The sequence below is a fragment of the Arachis ipaensis genome, chromosome B03 (assembly GCF_000816755.2).
Source record: "Arachis ipaensis cultivar K30076 chromosome B03, Araip1.1, whole genome shotgun sequence".
Taxonomy (NCBI): Eukaryota; Viridiplantae; Streptophyta; class Magnoliopsida; order Fabales; family Fabaceae; genus Arachis; species Arachis ipaensis.
This window is the reverse complement of record NC_029787.2, coordinates 124,954,530-124,975,461: the sequence shown is the minus strand read 5'-3', so window position 1 is coordinate 124,975,461 and position 20,932 is coordinate 124,954,530. Positions and strand designations below refer to the sequence as shown.

At 33.0% G+C, this 20,932-nt stretch overlaps 3 protein-coding genes across 3 annotated transcripts; 1 reads left to right on the top strand and 2 right to left on the bottom strand.

Annotated features, from left to right (window-relative positions):
* On the top strand, positions 2,331 to 3,122 carry LOC107633784 (myb family transcription factor PHL8-like). The gene is made up of 4 exons (XM_016337384.1): positions 2,331 to 2,458; positions 2,746 to 2,817; positions 2,894 to 2,963; positions 3,066 to 3,122. The coding sequence occupies exons 1-4, from the start codon at positions 2,331 to 2,333 to the stop codon at positions 3,120 to 3,122; spliced, it is 327 nt and encodes a 108-aa protein (XP_016192870.1).
* Positions 3,221 to 3,977, bottom strand: LOC107631334 (ubiquitin-40S ribosomal protein S27a). Its single transcript, XM_016334750.2, has one exon. It carries the CDS (start codon positions 3,898 to 3,900, stop codon positions 3,433 to 3,435), a length of 468 nt encoding a protein of 155 aa, XP_016190236.1. The 5' UTR covers positions 3,901 to 3,977; the 3' UTR covers positions 3,221 to 3,432.
* On the bottom strand, positions 5,669 to 11,565 carry LOC107633785. The gene is made up of 9 exons (XM_016337385.2): positions 11,436 to 11,565; positions 11,055 to 11,204; positions 9,833 to 9,901; positions 9,196 to 9,252; positions 8,993 to 9,121; positions 7,895 to 8,028; positions 7,585 to 7,775; positions 6,540 to 7,462; positions 5,669 to 6,411 (listed from the first exon to the last, which is right to left on the bottom strand). Exons 1-9 carry the CDS (start codon positions 11,563 to 11,565, stop codon positions 5,669 to 5,671), a joined length of 2,526 nt encoding a protein of 841 aa, XP_016192871.2.

Below are 20,932 nucleotides of genomic sequence, written 5' to 3'. Positions count from 1 at the left end.
TTAAGTTCAAAAAATATATACATTGTAAGATATATTAGTCCTCTTAAAAGTGGAACCAATCAATCTTGATGGGAATGCAAGTACTTTAAAAATTAACTTGCTATATTAAAGGTTAAAAAAAACATAATAAAATATCATAAATTTTAAATTTAACCCTAAATCTAAACCATTGATATAAAATATAATAAGTAGAGAACTAAAATTTGTTTAATTAACAAAATCTCAAAAAGTGTAATTCTTTATTTAGTAAGAAACATTTAAAAATAAGTTCATTCTCTTCTAAAAATCAAACTAGCCGATCTAAAATTTTCTGACTATTTTATGATATCGAACGAGATAAGGAGAGTCGAACCCGCGATCTCTTAAGTGAGTATCAAAAAATTATGCCATTTGAATTATAACTTATTGGCTATTGACTCTTCAAATATACTAACAATAGAACAATATTAAACCCATTTAAAACTTTTTAGAACTAAAATAAAATGTTTAAAATGTTATAAACTAAATTAAAACTTAATCCAAATATTAAAGATCAAAATAGTATTTTACCTATTTGGATATTTTTTTGGGTTTTTGGTCATGACCCATTTGTACTTACTTGTGTTTGGCCTCCATTGTAGAAAAAAAAATCATTTTTAAATTTATAAAACTTATGAAGTATTGATTACCTTAATTAAACGGTTAATTTGATAAAGTTTAATGTCCACAATTATTCAAAAAACTTACTTCTTCAAGTGTGTTCGATATGAATGTAATTGGTAGGAATGGCAAATTTTTCCTGAGTAATTTTATGTGCAACTTTTCATAAAATGACGCCATCCTTTGCTCAAGTTCTGTTTCTTTTGCTAAAATTGGTAAATGTTAGCTACATGAAATTCAGGACAATATGCAGCATAAATGTTAACTACATGAAATTCATTTTGACATTCGTTAAATGCAATTATTAGTTCAACTACTATGACTAGCTTTTAGTTTCCCTTCACCGAGTGAATATTCAGTCTATTCTAAATTGGAATATAGCTTACAACTAGCATGAGGCAACAAATAGTTTGATCAGACAACTACACATGAAAATGGTGCTAGTTTTAACTAGGGGTGGCAATGGGTAGGGTAGGATAGGGTTTGGATCAAACTCTAACTCTACCCGCGGGTTGAGAATATCCCAACCCTAACCCTACCCGCTCTTAACCCGCGAGTACTCGATCCTACCCGCGGGTTACACAAAATTATTATATAACTTGATGATAATTTAAAATAGCACTTATTTTTATGTAAAAAAAATATTAAATTATCAATTAATGATTTTCTTTTAGTGGCTACGGATTTTTTTCATTTAGTGAGAGGTCTTTGATTCAACATCCACTTAAAACATATTTTTATATAAGTATATAATATAAACATATATAGAGTGCGGGTTGGTTAGGTAGGGTTGAAGCTCAACCCGCACCCTATCCGACCCGCACGAGAACCCTACCCGCTGCGGATCGGGTTGGCAACCCTACCCGAACGGGTGGGATCGGGTTGGGTATCCGCGGGTAGGGTACATATTGCCACCCCTAGTTTTAACTATTATATAAAGTTTTAACACCGTAAGGAATTAACTGTGTTTCAAATCCGCTTATTGAGGTGAAAACAACAGGATGAGAATTAGAAACAAAATAGCCGATTTCCCAATAGAATCCAATCCATATTCAAACATGCTTCGAGATGTTACTTTTTACAGTTTATTCTAACAAGGTATAAAGCAATATAGATTCTACTCATACGTGAAAAACAACCAACACACAACATTCAACAGATAATTCTGGTTTGATTTCACCAAATGCAAGCAAATATATCATTTAACACATGTATTACAGTATTAGTAGCTGAATTGAACATTCACAGTAACAGAAACAAGCAATCAAAATCATACTTTTAGAGGAATCTACCTTAGAGAAAAGAAAGAGAGAAGTGGGAAAACAGCAAGATAAAAACAAACCTTACACTCTTCCTCTTTTCTCTCCTTTTAAGACTCAGATATTGAGCTGTTTCATTTCTTTGTTTTTGCTGTATCAGGGAAAAAAGAAGAAGGAGGGAAGAGAAAGAGGTGATGGCATACATTCCGCCAACATAACCCCACTTATGCTTCCTGATATGAGAATGAGATCATGGGACATAACAACTACTCCAATTTATATTATATATATAGTATAAGAGAAACTATAGAGCTTCCACATATACAGATCATATATAGTCATACGTAGCTAAAAAAGGTTTCATTCTTTCATTGAAAATTTTCTATTATGTAACTCCACAGTGTAACTCTTTCCTGAAAGAAACAACAAACAATGGAAAATGTGCAAAATAGTATGCACTTGGTTCTCTCAACTGATGCAAAGCCAAGACTCAAATGGACTCCTGAACTTCACCAAAGATTCATCGAGGCAATTAATCAGCTTGGAGGTTCAGAAAGTGAGTATATAGTAAAAACTACAAAACAATACCCTTCTATGTTAGTATTTTTGAGATAATTAAATATCTTAGGCTAATGCATCTGTATTAGGCATTTCCCTTTTCTTCTTGTTACTTCCACTGATTCCAAATATCATGGAGTTCTTTTCTTTTACCAACATATTGTGTGTGTTTTTCTGGTCATTGCAGAAATATAGACTTGGGAAAAGCCAGCTACAACTAGAAATCTGTTTTTGATAATAACTTGTTCTGATCAATGATCATTTTTTTTCTCTTTGGTGCATATTGCAGAGAAATGAAGAACAGTGAAGGTCCTTGTAGCAGCAGGGAAGAAGGTATTGGGACACAGAATGAGATGAGTGAGTAATAATTATAATAGTTAGAAAATTGATCAAAGTAGTTGAATGTTTTTTCTAATTGGTATTAAAAATTTCAACAGAAGCATGCAAATTGCTGAGGCACTCCATATGCAAATGGAAGTACAGAAGAAACTTGATGAGCAAATTGAGGTAGGTAGCTTAATTAGCTACCAATACCTTATAAAATAATATATAATCGAAATTGAAATTGGAGCATAATATGTTGAATCAATTTGGATCATAATTTTTCAGGTGCAGAGACATTTGAAGCTTAAAATTGAAGCACAAGGGAAGTACTTGCAATCATAGCCCCGCTTAAAAGCTCAATCTGTCATGTTCCATTCTATTCGATAATTGATAATTCCATAGCACCCAAAAATAATATTAAGCAAACAAAATACTGAGAATCTAATAAGCTAACCTCAACAAACCATTAATTCGTAGGGCAGAACAAAACAAAATCGCAAAAGAAATATAATCACATAAAAATCCTCAAAATTTAAACCTTTAAAATAGCAGTCTCGTTCCAAAACCGAAACACCGAATAGAACCCGAAATTAACACATGAGAAATTAAAATTTAAAGAGTAAAACCCTAAATAACAGAAAATTAAACGAAATTACGCAGCAGCCTTCTGGTAAACATAGGTGAGGCCACACTTTCCGCAGTAATGGCGATCAAAGTGGTTGGCCATGAAAGTTCCAGCACCGCACTCAGCGTTAGGGCACTCCTTCCTAAGCCTCTGAACCTTACCACTGTCATCGATCTTATAGAACTGAAGGATGGCGAGCTTCACCTTCTTATGCTTGTGCTTGATCTTCTTAGGCTTGGTGTAGGTCTTCTTCTTCCTCTTCTTGGCGCCACCGCGGAGGCGGAGGACAAGGTGGAGGGTGGACTCCTTCTGGATGTTGTAGTCGGCGAGGGTGCGACCGTCCTCGAGCTGCTTGCCGGCGAAGATGAGACGCTGCTGGTCCGGTGGAATGCCTTCCTTGTCCTGGATCTTGGCCTTGACGTTGTCGATGGTGTCGGAAGACTCCACCTCGAGGGTGATGGTCTTCCCCGTTAGGGTTTTCACGAAGATCTGCATCTTTGCGGATGGGAGAAGCAGGAAGCTACGCTGGAACTCAATGAACTTGGAAGCGGAAAGTTCATATGGTGAGAGGCTTATTAGGGTTAGGGTTTGAGTGATGTTCTTTTGGGTGGGCTGCTGTTAGCTAGTTGGAGGCCCATTATTAAATGGCTTATATGCCTAATTGGATATTGACCAAATATATTTATAAAAATTTATTAATCTAGTCATCTTCTCCAATTACAAAAATCCTATTCTCATATGACCTAGTGACTAAATTGATAGATTTTCGAAAATATATTTAGTTAACGTCTAATTGAATATGTTATGTGTCATGTATGCTATCAGTTAACATTTTATATCATCAATAGTTGATGAAAATTGTGAGTGGAATAACTGAATGATAGATATGATTAATTCGTAATCTTTAAATGATCAATTTAATTGAAAAAAATTTTTAGGGACGAATATAAAGAATGCTTTATCTTTTAAGGACTAATTTAACTATTAACCTATAATTTTAAATTAATCACAATATATATAATTGTGATTCTTTCTTGAAGCATCCTGTTTTCTCCTAAACGAAAATATTAAAAATGATAAAAAACGATGAAAAAAATTATTAAAACCAATAATTGCCAGCAACAAACCTAAACGCACGTTAAGTAAAGGCAGAAGTTACAATTTTTTGCTTCAAATAAATACATTTATGCAAAATCACTTCTACGTTTAGAGAGAAAAAATTACCAAACAACAAAGAACTGTGTTCAAAAAACTTAAATGCACTCTTATATATCGTCTTTAACGTATTTGCAGTCCCTAACTATTTGCCCGATGGAACTTCCCACCTCCTAAGAAATCTAAAAATTCAAATCGGTCCCTATCTACTTTGATATATGTACGTTTCAGTTCCTATCTACTTTGAGTAAATGCCCTTTTCGGTCCCTAACCAGGAACTGGAACGTACATATATCCAAATAGATAGGGACCGATTTAGATTTTTAGATTTTTTAGAAGGTGAAAAATCGATCGGACAAATAGTTAGGGATCGAAAAGAACATTTACTCTTAACTTAATAATTAGTTCACTAGTTTATTTTGCCTGCGCTAGATAAGGAATGGCCAACAACTTCATTTTGCATGAGTTCCATTATGCGTGTGTCAGCTGTCCATTACTTATTTCGCAGACACCATAAATGAATTGATATGCATTTCTATTTAGTGGACATTAGTAAAATGGCTTTGCACGTTTTGATTACTATGTGGACATTACTAAAATGTTTTTGCATATTTTGGTGACTACTTTTTTTGTGTGCATATTTAAAAAAATAATCCATGGATACATTAGTAAAATCGCATAAAATAGTCCACATCTTTTTCCAAACATGCTCCGGTGATTCCATGAAATTGGAAAATAACAGTGTTGTAAAAAGTTTTCTCAAATACGTTCCTGATCTCCAATGACTCGCTTCCTCTAAAGCATTTATATATTCCTTGTCATCATCAAGCAGATCACGTGCATAACATGCCTCTTTGAATGTCGAATACACAACACCATCTATAGACCTAATCTCCTCATGTGAAGTTGGTCCGCTGACGTAATTGAGTAGTAGTTTTAGGTAATAATATTCATCTGATCCTGGAGGAATATAAAAAATCCTTCCAATAACAGAATGTGTTTTTCGAGGCAACCACGCCTTTTCACTCGCTTTCCACACAAACTTCGTAGGTAGCTCTGAATATGTTAGTGACTTTGCTTCTGTGTAATCCTTGTTTGCTGGAAACCATCATAGGAACATAGACTCCTTCACAGATGCTTGTTTTATAACATCATCTAGGTTTTCATGGTCTTTAAATATTATATTCTGTTCATCGGGTAAGTGAAACCCTAATCTTACAACTAATGGATCTCTATAATGTATGTTAAAACCAAATATCCTCCAAGCTGCTTCACATGGAGATATGTACCTACAATCATAATACATGCTCACCTCGTCATATTCATCTAGTTCAGCACTTTCTGTAGCACTCTTATAGAACAAAGTTGTCACACGATCATGACCTTTGTTGACATATTTGAACAAATACTTAATTAATTTTGATTGGTTACACCACTCAACATTTATGTGAGTCTCATACCTCATAAGCAGTAGCTTGTTGTGTGGAACCACAAAACGGTTATCAAGATCCACCCCCAACTTATTGATAGTTCTTCCATCTTCCCTACGTCTATAAATCAGATAACCATCATCATCGACAGTTGTGTGCACGAGAAATCTCTTGGGAAAGTGACGAATACATTTACCATTCTCCATGCATGGTGAATCTTTCCTAGCCAACCCGCATGGTCCATGTATCATATGCTTTTGTACTACTTCAAAGTATTCAGGATCTAGTTCCTTATCTGGTATCTCAGCTGATATTATTTTATCAATATCCTCGGCTGTCGGATACTTGTCATCCTTATGTAAGAACAAAAGTATATGTGCGTGTGGTAGTCCACGTTTCTGGAATTCAATTGTATACACAACTGCAACAGTGATATGTCATGTATTAGTTCAACCTAATAAACATGATAACATAGATAATGGAACATGAAAAAATCTGTATTTAGTTCCTTATCTTATCGTATCATAAAGATGTACATAGCTAAATTACCTGCAGAAACTCTTCCAAAAATCTTGTTCACTCTGATATCTTTAATCAATAAATCCAATTTAGCCTTGAATGCCCTGCAAACTATGTCTGGTCTATCCTCTGGATTTAATTCTTTGTTCTTAATAAACTCTTCGACCTCGGGCCACTTGGAATTGCATGTGAAGGTAATGAATAGATCTGGATAACCAACAACCTTACATATCGCCATTGCGTCTTGGTAGTTTTGAATCGTATACCTTGGACCACCTGTGAATGATGATGGTAGTATAATACATTTGCCACGCGATGATGGTGTTGTTTCCCCACTAAGAACTGCTTCCTTTATTCTTTTGTATATCTCACATCTAAATTTCTCCTGATATAGTCGTATAAAGCTTAGCTGCGACGATTCAATCATTGGGTACCCATCGACCAAAAATTGTTGGAACAATTGCCTAGAGTATAGTAAGGGAGATCCATCTGCTAACTTTTCTTGTATTCTAAATGCGAAAAATTCTCTTATTGATACTTCCTGACGCCTTTTACCAGCATTCTGATTACGGTTATTAAGTGGTATATCTTCCTTGTAACCATCCTCCCCATAGGGATATAACAAAGGATACTGTAATCCTAGGTAAGTCGGATTGAGTTGATTAATCCTTTGTAATTTTTCAGTTTGTGTTTCAACCACGATGTCTCTATCTATCTTGTATATATCAAAATCACCAACAATTAGTGCTGCAACTTCATTTGTCAAAGGCAAATTGTATCTTCTACCATCCTTTTCTCGCTTCCCTAATAGCCTAAGCTTGATTGTGGTATTTGCATCTTTGGCGACTGACTCTCTGGCCATACGAAACGCCCTCACCAATACGTTGTTCTCATCCAACATCTTTTTAAAGTCTCTAACAATATCTTCATGTATCTCTTTGTTATTTTCACCGCTACATATACGTATGATATAATCAGAAAGAGAAATCAGTGCGATCAATACATTTTAAAAGTTATTTTTAGATGTTCTAAATAATATACACCAATAGTATGATATTATGGTTCTGCTACTTACCGAATAGCGACCATGCGATTTTGAACCTCATTCTGGGTATCAAAGACATACAGTTGTGCAAATTTGGGGCGGTTTCCTGCTGGTGGTATTAGACTACCCATTAGGTGGTAGTTCTCACCGGAAAGAATAAATGTTGGTGGGCCTCTAGAAGTAGTTACACCATGGTCTATCTTCGCACCCATTGATGTAAACTGGAACATGCTATTATAAGATCTTATATTGTCTCGGAAATGCTTGCTCTTTGTACTATTATTGAACAACAACTCATATAGCACTTTGGGGGCTTCTTGTAGTTGTGGAAGTTTTGAACCTTTCCTCCATTACAACATAATTTGAATTTTGGTTCAGTTGAGTTATAGCTTTTGTTTGACCTCTCATCATACCAAAAAAGAGCATTATTGCAATGTTCACACTCATAAAATGTGCTATCCATGTGCATGTATTCTACATTGGTATAGAATATTTAGCACTCATAAGTAATTATGATATGGTGCCTAAAATTTTTAGTTCAATTGACCCACTTATTTAAGAACTTTTAATTGAATCATACCCGTATTATGCTATTCAATGGCAGACACGTCTCTGTTGGCCCTTCTGGATTTTTTTTACCTGACAGAATAGTTTGAGTTTTCAAATTCTGTTGTGCTTGCAAAGGACAAATATATAGTGTTTTATATCTTAACCATTAGTATAATTCGATACAATTAATTAAGCAATCCATGATTGATTGTAACATAAGTGTGGATAAAATCAGAATGAGTGGACATATTAAGTAGGGTTAGAAAATCATATCGCTCAAACGTTAACTACATACCACTCTTTCTGGTGCAATCATTTTTTTAGCTGGCATAGTTCTTTGTGTTTTTGTAATTGCTGCAAATTTTCATCCAAAATTTGTGACTCAATCCATTGATACATTGGATATAAATAAAGCCCGTATCAATCTACATATATATATTGTACTGCTGAATAACTTTGGAAACTTTGTTGATTAACATTGCTTACATGTAGCTAGTTACCTCTGCCTAGTATAGTATTCAGGAATAAAAACATTTCAATCCACAACGAAAAACTTGCTTAGATTATATATAATTAGTTCTAACTCATATTCTTAATTACTACTAATCTACTCATGACATGTTTCACTGCAAAAATTATTAATGACTGCAGCACATCCAGTCACATTAACATAGTATAAAGATATCTTTGCACACCTAGCTCGATAGGCAAATCCTCAGTTTGTCTTGCTCTTTGCATTTTTTTGCCTTCTATCCCTTCTAGCAGCTCTCCTTTCCTCTATTACATGTAATATGCAGTCAAATTTCTATTTAATAAATCACTATAGATAAGTTATTTGATAGCTGATGTTTGAAAAGATAAAAGTGTATATTTTTTTTTCTCTATTCACCTTGTATTTGCGTGTTCCATTGCATGTCATCAGTTGATGTATTAATCAGGTCAACTAAAACTGCTTTATTAATAAGTGATTCTGACAATGACTCCCCTGTATGTGCACCCTTTCCGTTATCACTTGATTCTTATAATTCACATGTGTTTATAAAAATATTTGAATTTATAACTTTGACCCACATTTTAGTTATTGTGTGTTACCTTGAGCAGAAGTGCAGCCCGATGCAGTTCTATCCACTGTAATTGTAGAGTTTGTCCCTACAGCGAATAAAATCAACAATATACACCATTTAATATGCTTATATGTAATCATTGTTAGGCAACTATAAGAATGTCTAATTGACAATACAAAGTAAATGTAGTGATTGAAATTAGATATCTAAACAAATAATCTTTACCTTTTTGTGTCTGAGCTACTCTGGCCAGCTTTTTGTTAGCTAGTTTGAGTACTCTTTCATTCCTAGCAAGTCCTGTTGCCTCTGCTCAAGAATTTTATTTCTTTATATCTTACAAAGAGCATCATATTTTAGAAAATCTGATTATTTTAAATAGAATAGACTAACCTCTTGATGGCATAGATTATATACCAAAAGTAGTTCCTGGCCGCAAATTAGTACAATCATTGGTTTGTATATAGTTTTGCAAGCTCCCATTCAAATCTTGTTGCTCTATACACATTTCACATGCCATGCCCTGTAAATGATTTTCCTTATCTTCTGAACTGAATCTTCTATAATCTTCTTCCACACACATTATATTCCATGCACAAACCAATGTATTTTCATCTATTATACTTATATACACTAACCCAAATTTTTAATTTTAGTTTATTAATTACCTGAACTGATGGAGCACATTTGTTGGCTCAATCCCTCGGTTAGGGGACTTGTATTAGCTATTAGAGATGCTACATAAAATGAATGAACATATTGACAATATGTCTCAATTTAAGCATAGACTAAGAGGTTAATGCTATTTCCTATGCTTTTTGGAATCTATAAATGTACGTGTTTGATTAACCTAATCCCTTAGTAAAAAATTGTACAATATAACTTATATGCTATACTCTCTTTATATGTTGTCATTAGCGGTCATGCATCTCCAGTTTAGTCAAATATCTTTCATTGTAAGTTTACCTTGATGGTGAATAATACATATCACTCTTCTATTCTATACACACACAAACACACACTAATTTGAATATATTACTGCCCATTGATTACATTAAGTAATAGAGTAGATTTGTTGGCTCAATCCATCTGTTAGGGGACTTGTAAACATTATTGGAGAGGCTGTATAAAATTTTATAAACATCTTATCAAAAAGTGTAAATTTTATGCATAAATTGAGCGGTTAATGCTATTTCCTATGAGTTATGAACTATATTTTGGTATAACATTCTATTTATGATTTATCCTAATTGATTTATCTAAATTGTACCATATAACTCATATGCAACACTCTGATGATGTTTTCTTTAAAAATATCACTTTAATCGACTTTAGTAAATTAAATTTCCTTGTAAGTTTACCTTGATGGTGAGCAACTCCTAGGCACTTTCTTTTCTTCACTAATTTCAATGTCCATTCCATCCTAAAATGCCTCCCGAGATCTGATGATGTAAACATGTTGCCCCGTTAGTTGTTCATGGTAAAAGTAATGGTAACGACTTAATCTGAATAATATGGTTTCATCCACTTAATATTGTACTTTGTGCTAGCCGAATGTTTCCTAAAACCTGACATTCCTCCATTGTATTTATTCTGTAATTCTCATTAATGTAGATAGCCTCTACATTCGTAGTACTTGCTCTGTGAGAGATTTTATTTGTGCTCTGTATAGTGTTGGGTGATTCTCCCACTAACATTGTCTGTGCAATTGGTCTCATATCTGCAACAGTTGTTACTAACCTCATAACAGCTCTTCTCATATTCATCCCATTATGGCTTTTATAATTGTTTATATGCTTGCATATTATGGATGAATACTCCTTTTCACATGTCATTTCTGAACTTGGTAAAACTTTCTTATTCACAGCTAAATTTTCAATAAATACATACCTGTAGGTGGAGAGTCCTTGAGTCCATAGTGGTGATTTGTTTCTGCTATTACAAAACTGCTAACTGTCATGTTTGCCATGCTTGTCCAATGACTATTCCAGTATTCATCCACCTTTCGCTTATTGTTTGATAAGCCACAACTTTCTTCAACTGTACATCTCATACAGTTAAGAAAATATAGTGAATCTGAATAATATTATACATAAGTGAATGGCTAAAAGTACTTGGATTTAGCTACTATTTCCGTGTAACAATGAAGACATAATTATTTACACTTTTGAATATGACATGACTCTTATGAAAGTGGTTGTTGCATTTGATGGCAATTTGTAGTATGGCTAGACTCATTTGCTGGTTTAAATATATAATAAAAAGTTTTACTTTGAGTGTTAAAATCTGAAGGGTTTTGGATCTCTTCCAAAGGGAACCTGCAACCTGTGCTATTTGCACATTTTTCATTCGAAATATGAACACTAATCTTCTTCTGGTCTGATTTTGTTTGACTACCCATCACTTAACTGAAAAATAGTAGTGTGAATACTATCTCATGTTACATATGTGCAGTTTTCACATATTCAGTCTCCATCTTGTTGCTTAAGTTTTTCTGAGGCAGTATGAAATTATTTTTTTTAGTTGTGTGTGGTGAACCAAGCTCTTCTATGTGTAAGTTTAGAATAATGAGCTCAATACTACCATTATGTGTGTTGTCTATGAACTTGTGCTATTGAAAACCTAAGGTCATGCATTATGTTAGACCATAGCTCTATATTTTTCAAATAATTTCTCTTCATCCAGTCCTAAATATTTCCTTTCATGTACTTATTATGAGTAACCCTCCTCTGCAGTTCATTTTACCTATTTATGCAGTCAACATTAAGATTATTCTAACTAAAATAAGATAGTCAAGTGTTTCAGTCAACCATTGGTGTCTAGTTAATCTGAATATCTTTGTTTTACTTGAGCTACACTTGAAAAACCCCATGTGTCAACTCCTTTTTTTTATGTAGCTTAATCTAATTGAATTGTCATTTTTAAAAATTAACACAACGTTGATTGTCATATCACCTAAACTCTATTTATATCTATTATTCTAATAAGTTGATTATAATATCTTATTTATCATAATTCTTGGGATTTTCAGCCTTTTTGGCTTTAAGCAATATGATATATGTGCTAATATGCACTATTCTTTGTTTGTTTCATTATTAGCTTGCATTAACATGTGATGGTAGACGGTTACACACTTGCAAGGTATTTATCATCAATAGAATTACTTCATATTTAGATAAGTAGTTCATTGATAGACATCAATAAAAATATAAAAAATTTACGGGGTATTGTCGCATAATGCCTCATCGATATTGTTCATCTATCCAATACCTAATTGAGGTAACTCTAGTACAACAACAAAATTTAAAAGTACATGAGACATAAATTGATGAACCCTAATTAAGCTTAGACATTTTCACACCTAGGAACATACTGCTATAATAACAACTTTTACAACATCTAATAGACAGAACAACATAACTTTCAAAATGATAAATCAACTAAAAATCACAATTCGATATTAAACCATGAAGAGCCCTTCAGAATGCAGTGTGATTGTTTTTACATTGACATGTTCGTGCCAAGTGCGGTGGACCAAATTCTCTCTCCTACCCTCCATGTACCTAAGCCTTGAAAGAATAACATCAGTTGCTTCTGAGTCATTTGAATAGCCATGGCCACTTCTAGCTTCCAAAACTGATATTATGTCCTTGCCAACAAACAGGGTTGGAGTATATGGAATGCTAAATCCAGACACCCTGATCATCTTCTCCCAATTGAGATTTGAATCCCAATCACTTTTCAGTTGCCAAATGATGACCTGCCTTGTGAACCCAATGTTATGATATATTACAAAACCAACACCATCATTGAAATTGGTCAATGCGTGGTAATCAGATTTCACTTGGACGGGAATGAAAGCTTCATGAAACATCCTTTGAAGAAGATTGAAAGTAACTATTGAGTCTGCCTCCACTAAATTAGGTCCTGCCCACCCTATCCAGTAAAAAATTCCTTCATTTATAACATACTTAGGACCGATCTTCTGCACACTGGTTTCAAAGGTCCCGGAATGAGTCCAATCCCTTTCAAATGATGTATACAAAGACCAAGAAAGAGTTCTTAGAGAATAAAACTTCTTGTAAGCATGGATATCTGATACTCTACCGTGTCGTGCAAGAACCCAAATGCATAAAGTGACAGAGCGTGACCGGCATGCGTGCTGGCTTCATCTCTTGCATATCGCCTCTTACGGGTGAGAGGGTTCCGAATGAGTAGGCGTGAGTTTAGGCCACACATTGAAATCCTCAAGCAAACATTTTCATGGTCGGAACCGATTAATGCGTAAAACCCATACTGGTTGATATCTATGGGTACATCGAATACCTGACGACCAGAGTCCAAAAAAGCTCTTACAAACCATATAGAGTTTTCATCACTCGGGGGGTAACCGATCCCGATGATGACACTCCTGTTGCGATCCTTATTTTCTCTAAAGTGTTCCTTCAAGAACAATGGTGTGCAAAGTTTGAAGTTCCAACCCTTGCTCAAGCTCCTACACCTCCCAGCCGTCTTGGGATCTGTTTTCGCAATGATCCTACATATAAGCTCGTCAGCTAGATGTGGAAGTTTAACACACATAAGTGAAGAGTCACTCATTATGGAAACACAATTTGTGAAGTTTTTACAAAAACCTTTTAGTGAGATAGAACAGAGTGTTGGTTTGGCACTAACTAATTTGAGTTTCATGGAATTTATATAAATGTTTACTCATAATTGGCTCTTGCCAATGAAAGAATTTTGTAGTCTTGAATGAAATTTAAATATTGCCTATTTTGCCCACCTGAGATGAAGACATATATCAATATATACCATTATATCGTGTACTCTTTGTATTAGTATTTAAATAATTTTGCTGAAGTTTTGTATTATTTTTATTAAAAAAATTTTTTCAGTCTCGTAAAACTACTGGGAGTAGTGTAAAATTACCTTCTAGCTATTATCTCATAGAATTCCATATAGAGCCCATTAGTCTAAATGCTTATCCATCACATTTAATTGGATATGAAGCTCGTGAGATTAGACAATTTACAATTATAGTCAAAAAAATTTTTGACGTGTCAAGATGAATTAGGGTCTATTTGATATGATATGGGTTCCCTAACTTTATCCTTGTAGAGATACTACATATCAAATCAAATTTAGCCAGTTGTTTATAATCTTTATCCATAGGTCATTAGTCAATTTAGTTTTACATAGTGGCACAACAACCAAAATGATATAGCTAAAATGTCCAATCATTACCCTAATAAGAAATATATCTTGTTGTAATCCTAAACACTAAAGCCTTGTTTTTATAAATTTATGTGTATTTGACATCGTATATCTTTTAATTAGTCATGTTTGGACTAAATCATCAAAAGAATAAACAACTGATCATTATTTTAATATATTAATTAAATTTAGATTGTCTTTAGCATGCAATCAAAATAAAGTTCACCGCCTAAGGGAACTGGAAATGACATAATAAGACTTTATTCAATTGATAAGTTTTGCCCCACCATCTGAAATATTTTTTCTGTTATTAAATATATTCTTGAAACTATATTATTTGATATTACCCCTGGCAACTAATATAATTCCATTAGAGTGTTTATTTTTTATGTTTAATAAATAAAAAACTCAACAATGTGTTAAAATTATATTAATCTAGTAGGGCTAAGATCAAATATTTATATATAGTGACTAAGATAAATCTCTTTTGTTATTGCTAAAGATAATTATTGCACACATTTAGATCATACCTATATTTTTATATATGTCTCTGATTATGAAATCAACACGTTATACTTCAGATTTTGAGCGCATTGGTAATGATGAGACTTACTTCTATTTAGCTAGGTTTTGGTATATGCATTAGTAGGACTTGCATATATAGTATTTTATACATAAACTTTATATCTAATGACCTGCTACAAATATTTCCAAAATCTTAAAAGCCATAAATAGTTGCTATAATCCAACGGTCAAAATTGATGTTTTTAAGTGATTGAATATTATAACATCTAGCGATTTAACTGAATACACATGCTAATCTATTTTAGATGGCATAAATATATATAGATTTGACCTATTATCAACTTAAATTCTCACTATATATTTTAATGATAATTATTTAGTTATGATCACTATTCATTTTACTAATCATGTATGACGTTGTTGGTGATGGAGGCTATTGATCAATCCTAACACATTAGTGGTGGGTTCTAAACATTGTAAATGGTTTGCTTTTTTGTTTTACTGATGCAAGTTTATAAAATTTCTGTTGCTTAATAATTAATTATTTGGTGAAATATCTTTGATGAGTGTGCCTTAAAATTTCTTTTCTTGATCTTTTTTGGGCAGATACTCAACCTGGCATTAGTCAATTACCTATCTATCCTATCTACCTAGATATCAGTCTTATGAGAAAAGACAATTAACAATTTGGTGTTAAAAGTTTTTTGAGTATCCAAAAGAGTGTATGGCGTTTATGTGATATATGCTATGGGTCAAAGCGTATTATCCTATTGCTTATCTATCCTATCTACCCGGATCTTAATGTTTTGAGATCACACAATTAACAATTTAGTGCAAAAAACTTTTCAGTATGAAAAAGGGTGCACAAAGTTTATTTAATATATGCTATGGGTCAAAGTATACCATCTATCTTGGTTTTGGTATTGGTATAAAATCCCTAGATAAGATTTTTCTTGTTGTTATACAAATTAGTCAAAAACTTTCTATCCTATCAGCATGTATGTTTGACAATTCACAAATAAGTTCAACTCCACTTTTGGGAGTTCATTAGGGTGTATTTCATTTTAATTTTTAGGCTATTGATACAGTCTATACAACATATGTTGAAAGTGGAGACTCTTTAGGCCAAAAAAGGCAGACATGTAGGTTTGACATTCTTCGAAAAAGTTCAAATGGACTTTTGAAAATTGGTTAAGGTGTCTGGCATTTGAAATGATTTCAATATATCTTGTGTGTTGAAAATGGAAAAAAGTCCAGAGATCAGAAGTGTCTTTTTTTCTTACCCACGATTCATGCCAACATGTTTCACAATGTATTAGGCCTTCTTGATCTTTCAAAAAGAGGTTAGTCCCTCTTCGGTGACAATCAGATTTTATATATTAAAATAACACTGCTGAAACTAGATGTCTGCCTCTGCTTCTCTTTGCCTGTGATTGATATCCATATATTTCTTCTTCCAAATAAATCTCTAGTCCCATCCATTGAGGGATTCTGTCTAAAAAATTATGGAACAGCTATCCAAAATTTTTTTATAACAAAAAAGGTCTGTGAATTTTAAGAGACTCACCCATTTACCCTTGTTCTATTATCCAAGGATCCCTATTATCTAAAGTCATTACTAATTTGTTAAAACTTATATTTATTTCTACCAAACCCTGTTTCTTTAGTAATACTCTCATATTGGGCAAGGTGATGGCATATCATGATCTGTAATAGTATTATATGGTATATATTGTATGAATGAATCATGTGATGATGAATCTTCCTTTTTTCCTCCAAATAAGTTTTCATAAAGTAGTTAAAAGATAGCCCCTTCAATGAATCAAAGTATTTGAAGATATCTTGCTTCTTGAAACGCATAAAAATTCAAATATAAAAAAACTGTCCTTCTTGTTATACGGTTTCATGGCAACACCTACCATGATGTACCATTCTTTCTACAATTTTTAGAAAGTGGTTAGTACTTTTTTTTGGACCAATATATTTATTCCAATAAAAAAATCCCTATACCGTTATTCGACCATCTATGGATCCAATGTATTTAAATTCATTAATAATTTAAACTTTGATGTCTCATGCTACTTTTACTTGGTCGAAGCTTCACTTCTTGATTCAACCTAGTAGATATAGAAAAATTCTCTTGTTTGTAGCTATCAGGGACTATATAGCATTGATTTATAATGAATTATTATTTTTTAAATCATATATCAGAATTACTTGTTTATTGTATGAACAAATCATATAATGAATCTTCCTTAATTTTTCTTTGAATAAGTTTTGATAAAGTTTGGCTAAGTAACACATTTTGTTTTACTTGATAACTGCAGCAAATAAAATAGGATAACCAATTAGCAGGTAATAAAATTATTTGACTTACATTGAAGGTTAATTAGCATGTCCACAATGTGAAAAATAGTACTATCCAATTATAGTCTAAATAAAAAAATCCTTTAGATAACCTAATATCATAAAAATAATGAAGTTATATCCTGCTTATAATCCATCATGCACTTTAGGTTCTTTGTTGTTAGATTAGTTGAGGTCAATTTGTCAAATCAAAATGTCCTAAATCCTATAGCAAATTTTTATTCTCAACTATACTATCCATTACATATATCAATATATACCATTATATCATGTACTCTTTGTATTAGTATTTAAATAATTTTGCTAAAGTCTTGTATTATTTTTAATAAAAAAATCTTTTTCAGTCTCGTAAGACTACTGGGAGTAGTGAAAAATTATCTTCTAGCTATTATCTCTTAGAATTCCATATAGAGCCCATTAGTCTAAATGTTTATCTATCACATTTAACTGGATATCAAGCTCGTGAGATTAGACAATTAACAATTATAGTCAAAATTCACAAATATATTGCTAATGAAACTTAATATAAATACTGCATTGGAATTATAAATAATGTACTGCTACACTGATCACATGAGAGTCACATATAAAATTTACCCTAAAATGCATTAGTCTAATAATTTCATACCAAAGTCATTCACCATACTTCGAAATAACCAAGTACCATAAATTAGCATACTTATGACTGAACTAATACAAAAACAAAAATACTACACATATCAAAATGCAGAAACCTCTAAACATTGTCAATCTGATTCCATAACTATATCAAAATATAGGAACCAAAATACTACGCATACCAAACAACATACTAGGATCCAACCATGCTATTAATCATGCATTGTGCCTAATTATCACTCCCACTAATTTGCATCTTATGCCTCTTTCCACCCTTGCGACTGAACTTGTTCGTGGAAAATCCTAATTCATTTTCATTGTCAACATTTATAGGCAAAAGACTGTTTCATCCCCATGGTAGCTCTTTTAACGGGGATTTTCTCTTTGAGGCTGGTGACACTGTCTTCAATACCATCCTGATAACACCAAAATTATAATTCCACATTTATTTATATAAAAAATACTTGTAAAAAAAAAGATGCCTGTTAGAAATTATATTATATGAGCTCACCATAGAAAAAATAGAATCAGTATCATTTTGCATATTGGCCAAAACTGCCGACACATTGATCGAGTCACTGCACCCATTGTCCTATAAATAGGCATCCAAAAAGCCTACTTATACATTATAATATACATGCTAGCATAGTTAATATTTCCATTGTCAAAATGAAATAACTACAGCACATACAATTATAGCATCAAAGGTGATTTAATGTTCGATGATTTAACGTTAACCTTGAAAAGTAACTTCTTATCCATCATGGTTTCCAAAGCCGGGGGGTATCCATCTCCATCAAAAGCCTAGGGTGTTTATAGATATCAATCAATATACTTGTTAAAAAAATAAAGATCAATTGCATATCTTACATAATATACTTGTTTATTGTATGAACAAATCATATAATGAATCTTTCTTAATTTTTCTTTGAATAAGTTTTGATAAAGTTTGGCTACGTAACACATTTTGTTTTACTTGATAACTGCAGCAAATAAAATAGGATAACCAAAACTGTCATTGAGCTCCACTTGTAAGGGCTGATACATCAGTTACAGGTAATAAAATTATTTAACTTACATTGAAGGTTAATTAGCATGTCCACAATGTGAAAAGTAGTACTATCCAGTTATAATCTAAATAATATCTCGTTCTTGATCTGGTCAGCTTGCCTCCCGCATAGCTGTACCATTTTCCTATCCCACATTAACAATGTTATGCTACCCGTTCCGTTACATGCCATCACCTCAACTTTGAACATGAATCAAACACGTCAAACATCAATGACACGAAGTAGGAACCCAAAATAACATCAATAAACTTGAAACAAAAAAAATGCATTTTATAAATTTAACATATATGTCACACACACCTAACTGATGCAGCTTCGTGGGTGTGACCGCATCTACCACACTTATATCTGTTTCCAATAGGGGTTTCTACCTTCTTTGGACATTTTCAGCATGATTTGTAATACCAATCATCCTTGCCAGAGTTAATTGAAACTATTGTACTGGCAATCCATATAGGCCCTTCTTGCAAATAATAGCATGGAAATGTTAATATATAGCAATGAAAATAGACTAAATAGATTCTTGTACTAATTGTCCTCGCCTGTGTTGAGCTGATGGCTTCTTCTATAGTTTTAACAGCAACATTTCCCTTTTTTAGCTCGTCGGCACCAGATCGCGGGCCATGAGATGAAACTTGACTAATTTTGGCCGATTTTGTCGGTTTTCCAGAAAGCCTCCTTCAAAATTATTAAATACCGACATCACAACCCATACACACAAAAATTTTCTTCTCGCATAATCACTTATTGTGGATGTTAACTAACCTATTACGAAAATCTCTAACCTCTTCCAAATCAGAATTAATACATAACTTAGAATACTCAAAGTGACTCTGCACTGATGTTTTTTCTATAAGAGAATATAGATTATTATGAGCCACATGTTCTTGAATTGTTAATGCCATTAATAGTAAGCAAAACAACAATTCATTTGGTGTAAACACATACTATTCCACCTGCTTGGTTTAAAGCATTAAGCTATAACTATCAGAGGCTCCACCCTTTCCCCCTCGGGATATGGTAGAATTTGGTCTACCATGTCTCCAGACAACACACACCCAATACTGTTATTTCTGCATCACAATGTTAGAAGAATAAAAATTGTTACTAAGTGTAGTCATAACAAAAGTGAACAAATCAAACTACTATAGAGAACTCTTACTCAAGGTCTTTGATCAAAATAGCCAAACGCTTTGTCTCTCTGCCTTTGCTAGTAATCAACTCTCTTGGATCCTCTTTTTCAACCACTTCACCAATGACATCTACACAACAATGAAAGGTCCAAAACAAATTAATTTTCTCACATGACATGTTTGTTAGATAAATCTATAATTGGTATCATTTTTTTTTAATTTTGCATTACCTGTAAGTATTGAATCATCGATCTTGTCAGCTTGAAGCAGCTCCATAATAGGCTTAAAAGAAAATGCCTCTAGAGGAAAACTGGGATGAGGTACCAGAAGAACAGTGGTCTTCTGTGAAAAGTTGATGGTCCATCTATTTGTAGTTATCCTGATTTTCTCCTTTTTATCCACCACTATGAAGTTAGACATCACGTACATGCTAAACTCCAAAATATTACCTCTCCACTTCTTGAACAATGGTTTTGGGATTGAAGCACGGATCCTACCACCCTAGAAATTTTAAAAACAACATATCAGTAGTAGAAATACTATTAGAAGCCAGAAAATAATTAGGTATACTATATATCCAACACACTTACTTTGATATCCTGAAGAACCATCTCAATGCCATTGATTTCCTTGTCATTGAACCTATTTGGAACTTCCCATAAGTGCACAACATAAACCTTGAAATTTCATTAAAGTTTTGTTGGATTAATATCCATTAACATATCATATATTTCTGCCATGTTTATGCAGGTTTGGAACACAAAAACACTCATTATTTTTAAGTAGATAACACTCTCAAATAGTTTCAGGTTTAACGTAATGGTTGAGGATGTGTCCTGAG

Bases quoted from the DNA above. Each gene is read 5' to 3' on its own strand.
- LOC107633784 (XM_016337384.1), top strand. From the start codon at position 2,331: ATGGAAAATGTGCAAAATAGTATGCACTTGGTTCTCTCAACTGATGCA. The intron at 2,459-2,745 runs GTATATAGTAAA...TGCATATTGCAG, and splicing joins CTTGGAGGTTCAGAAAGTGA to AGAAATGAAGAACAGTGAAG. The intron at 2,964-3,065 runs GTAGGTAGCTTA...ATAATTTTTCAG, and splicing joins AACTTGATGAGCAAATTGAG to GTGCAGAGACATTTGAAGCT.
- LOC107631334 (XM_016334750.2), bottom strand. From the start codon at position 3,900: ATGCAGATCTTCGTGAAAACCCTAACGGGGAAGACCATCACCCTCGAG.
- LOC107633785 (XM_016337385.2), bottom strand. From the start codon at position 11,565: ATGGGTAGTCAAACAAAATCAGACCAGAAGAAGATTAGTGTTCATATT. The intron at 8,029-8,992 runs GTGAATAGAGAA...ATACCAATGTAG, and splicing joins ATGGAACACGCAAATACAAG to AATACATGCACATGGATAGC. The intron at 7,776-7,894 runs GTTCAAAACTTC...AGCATGTTCCAG, and splicing joins TATGTTGTAATGGAGGAAAG to TTTACATCAATGGGTGCGAA.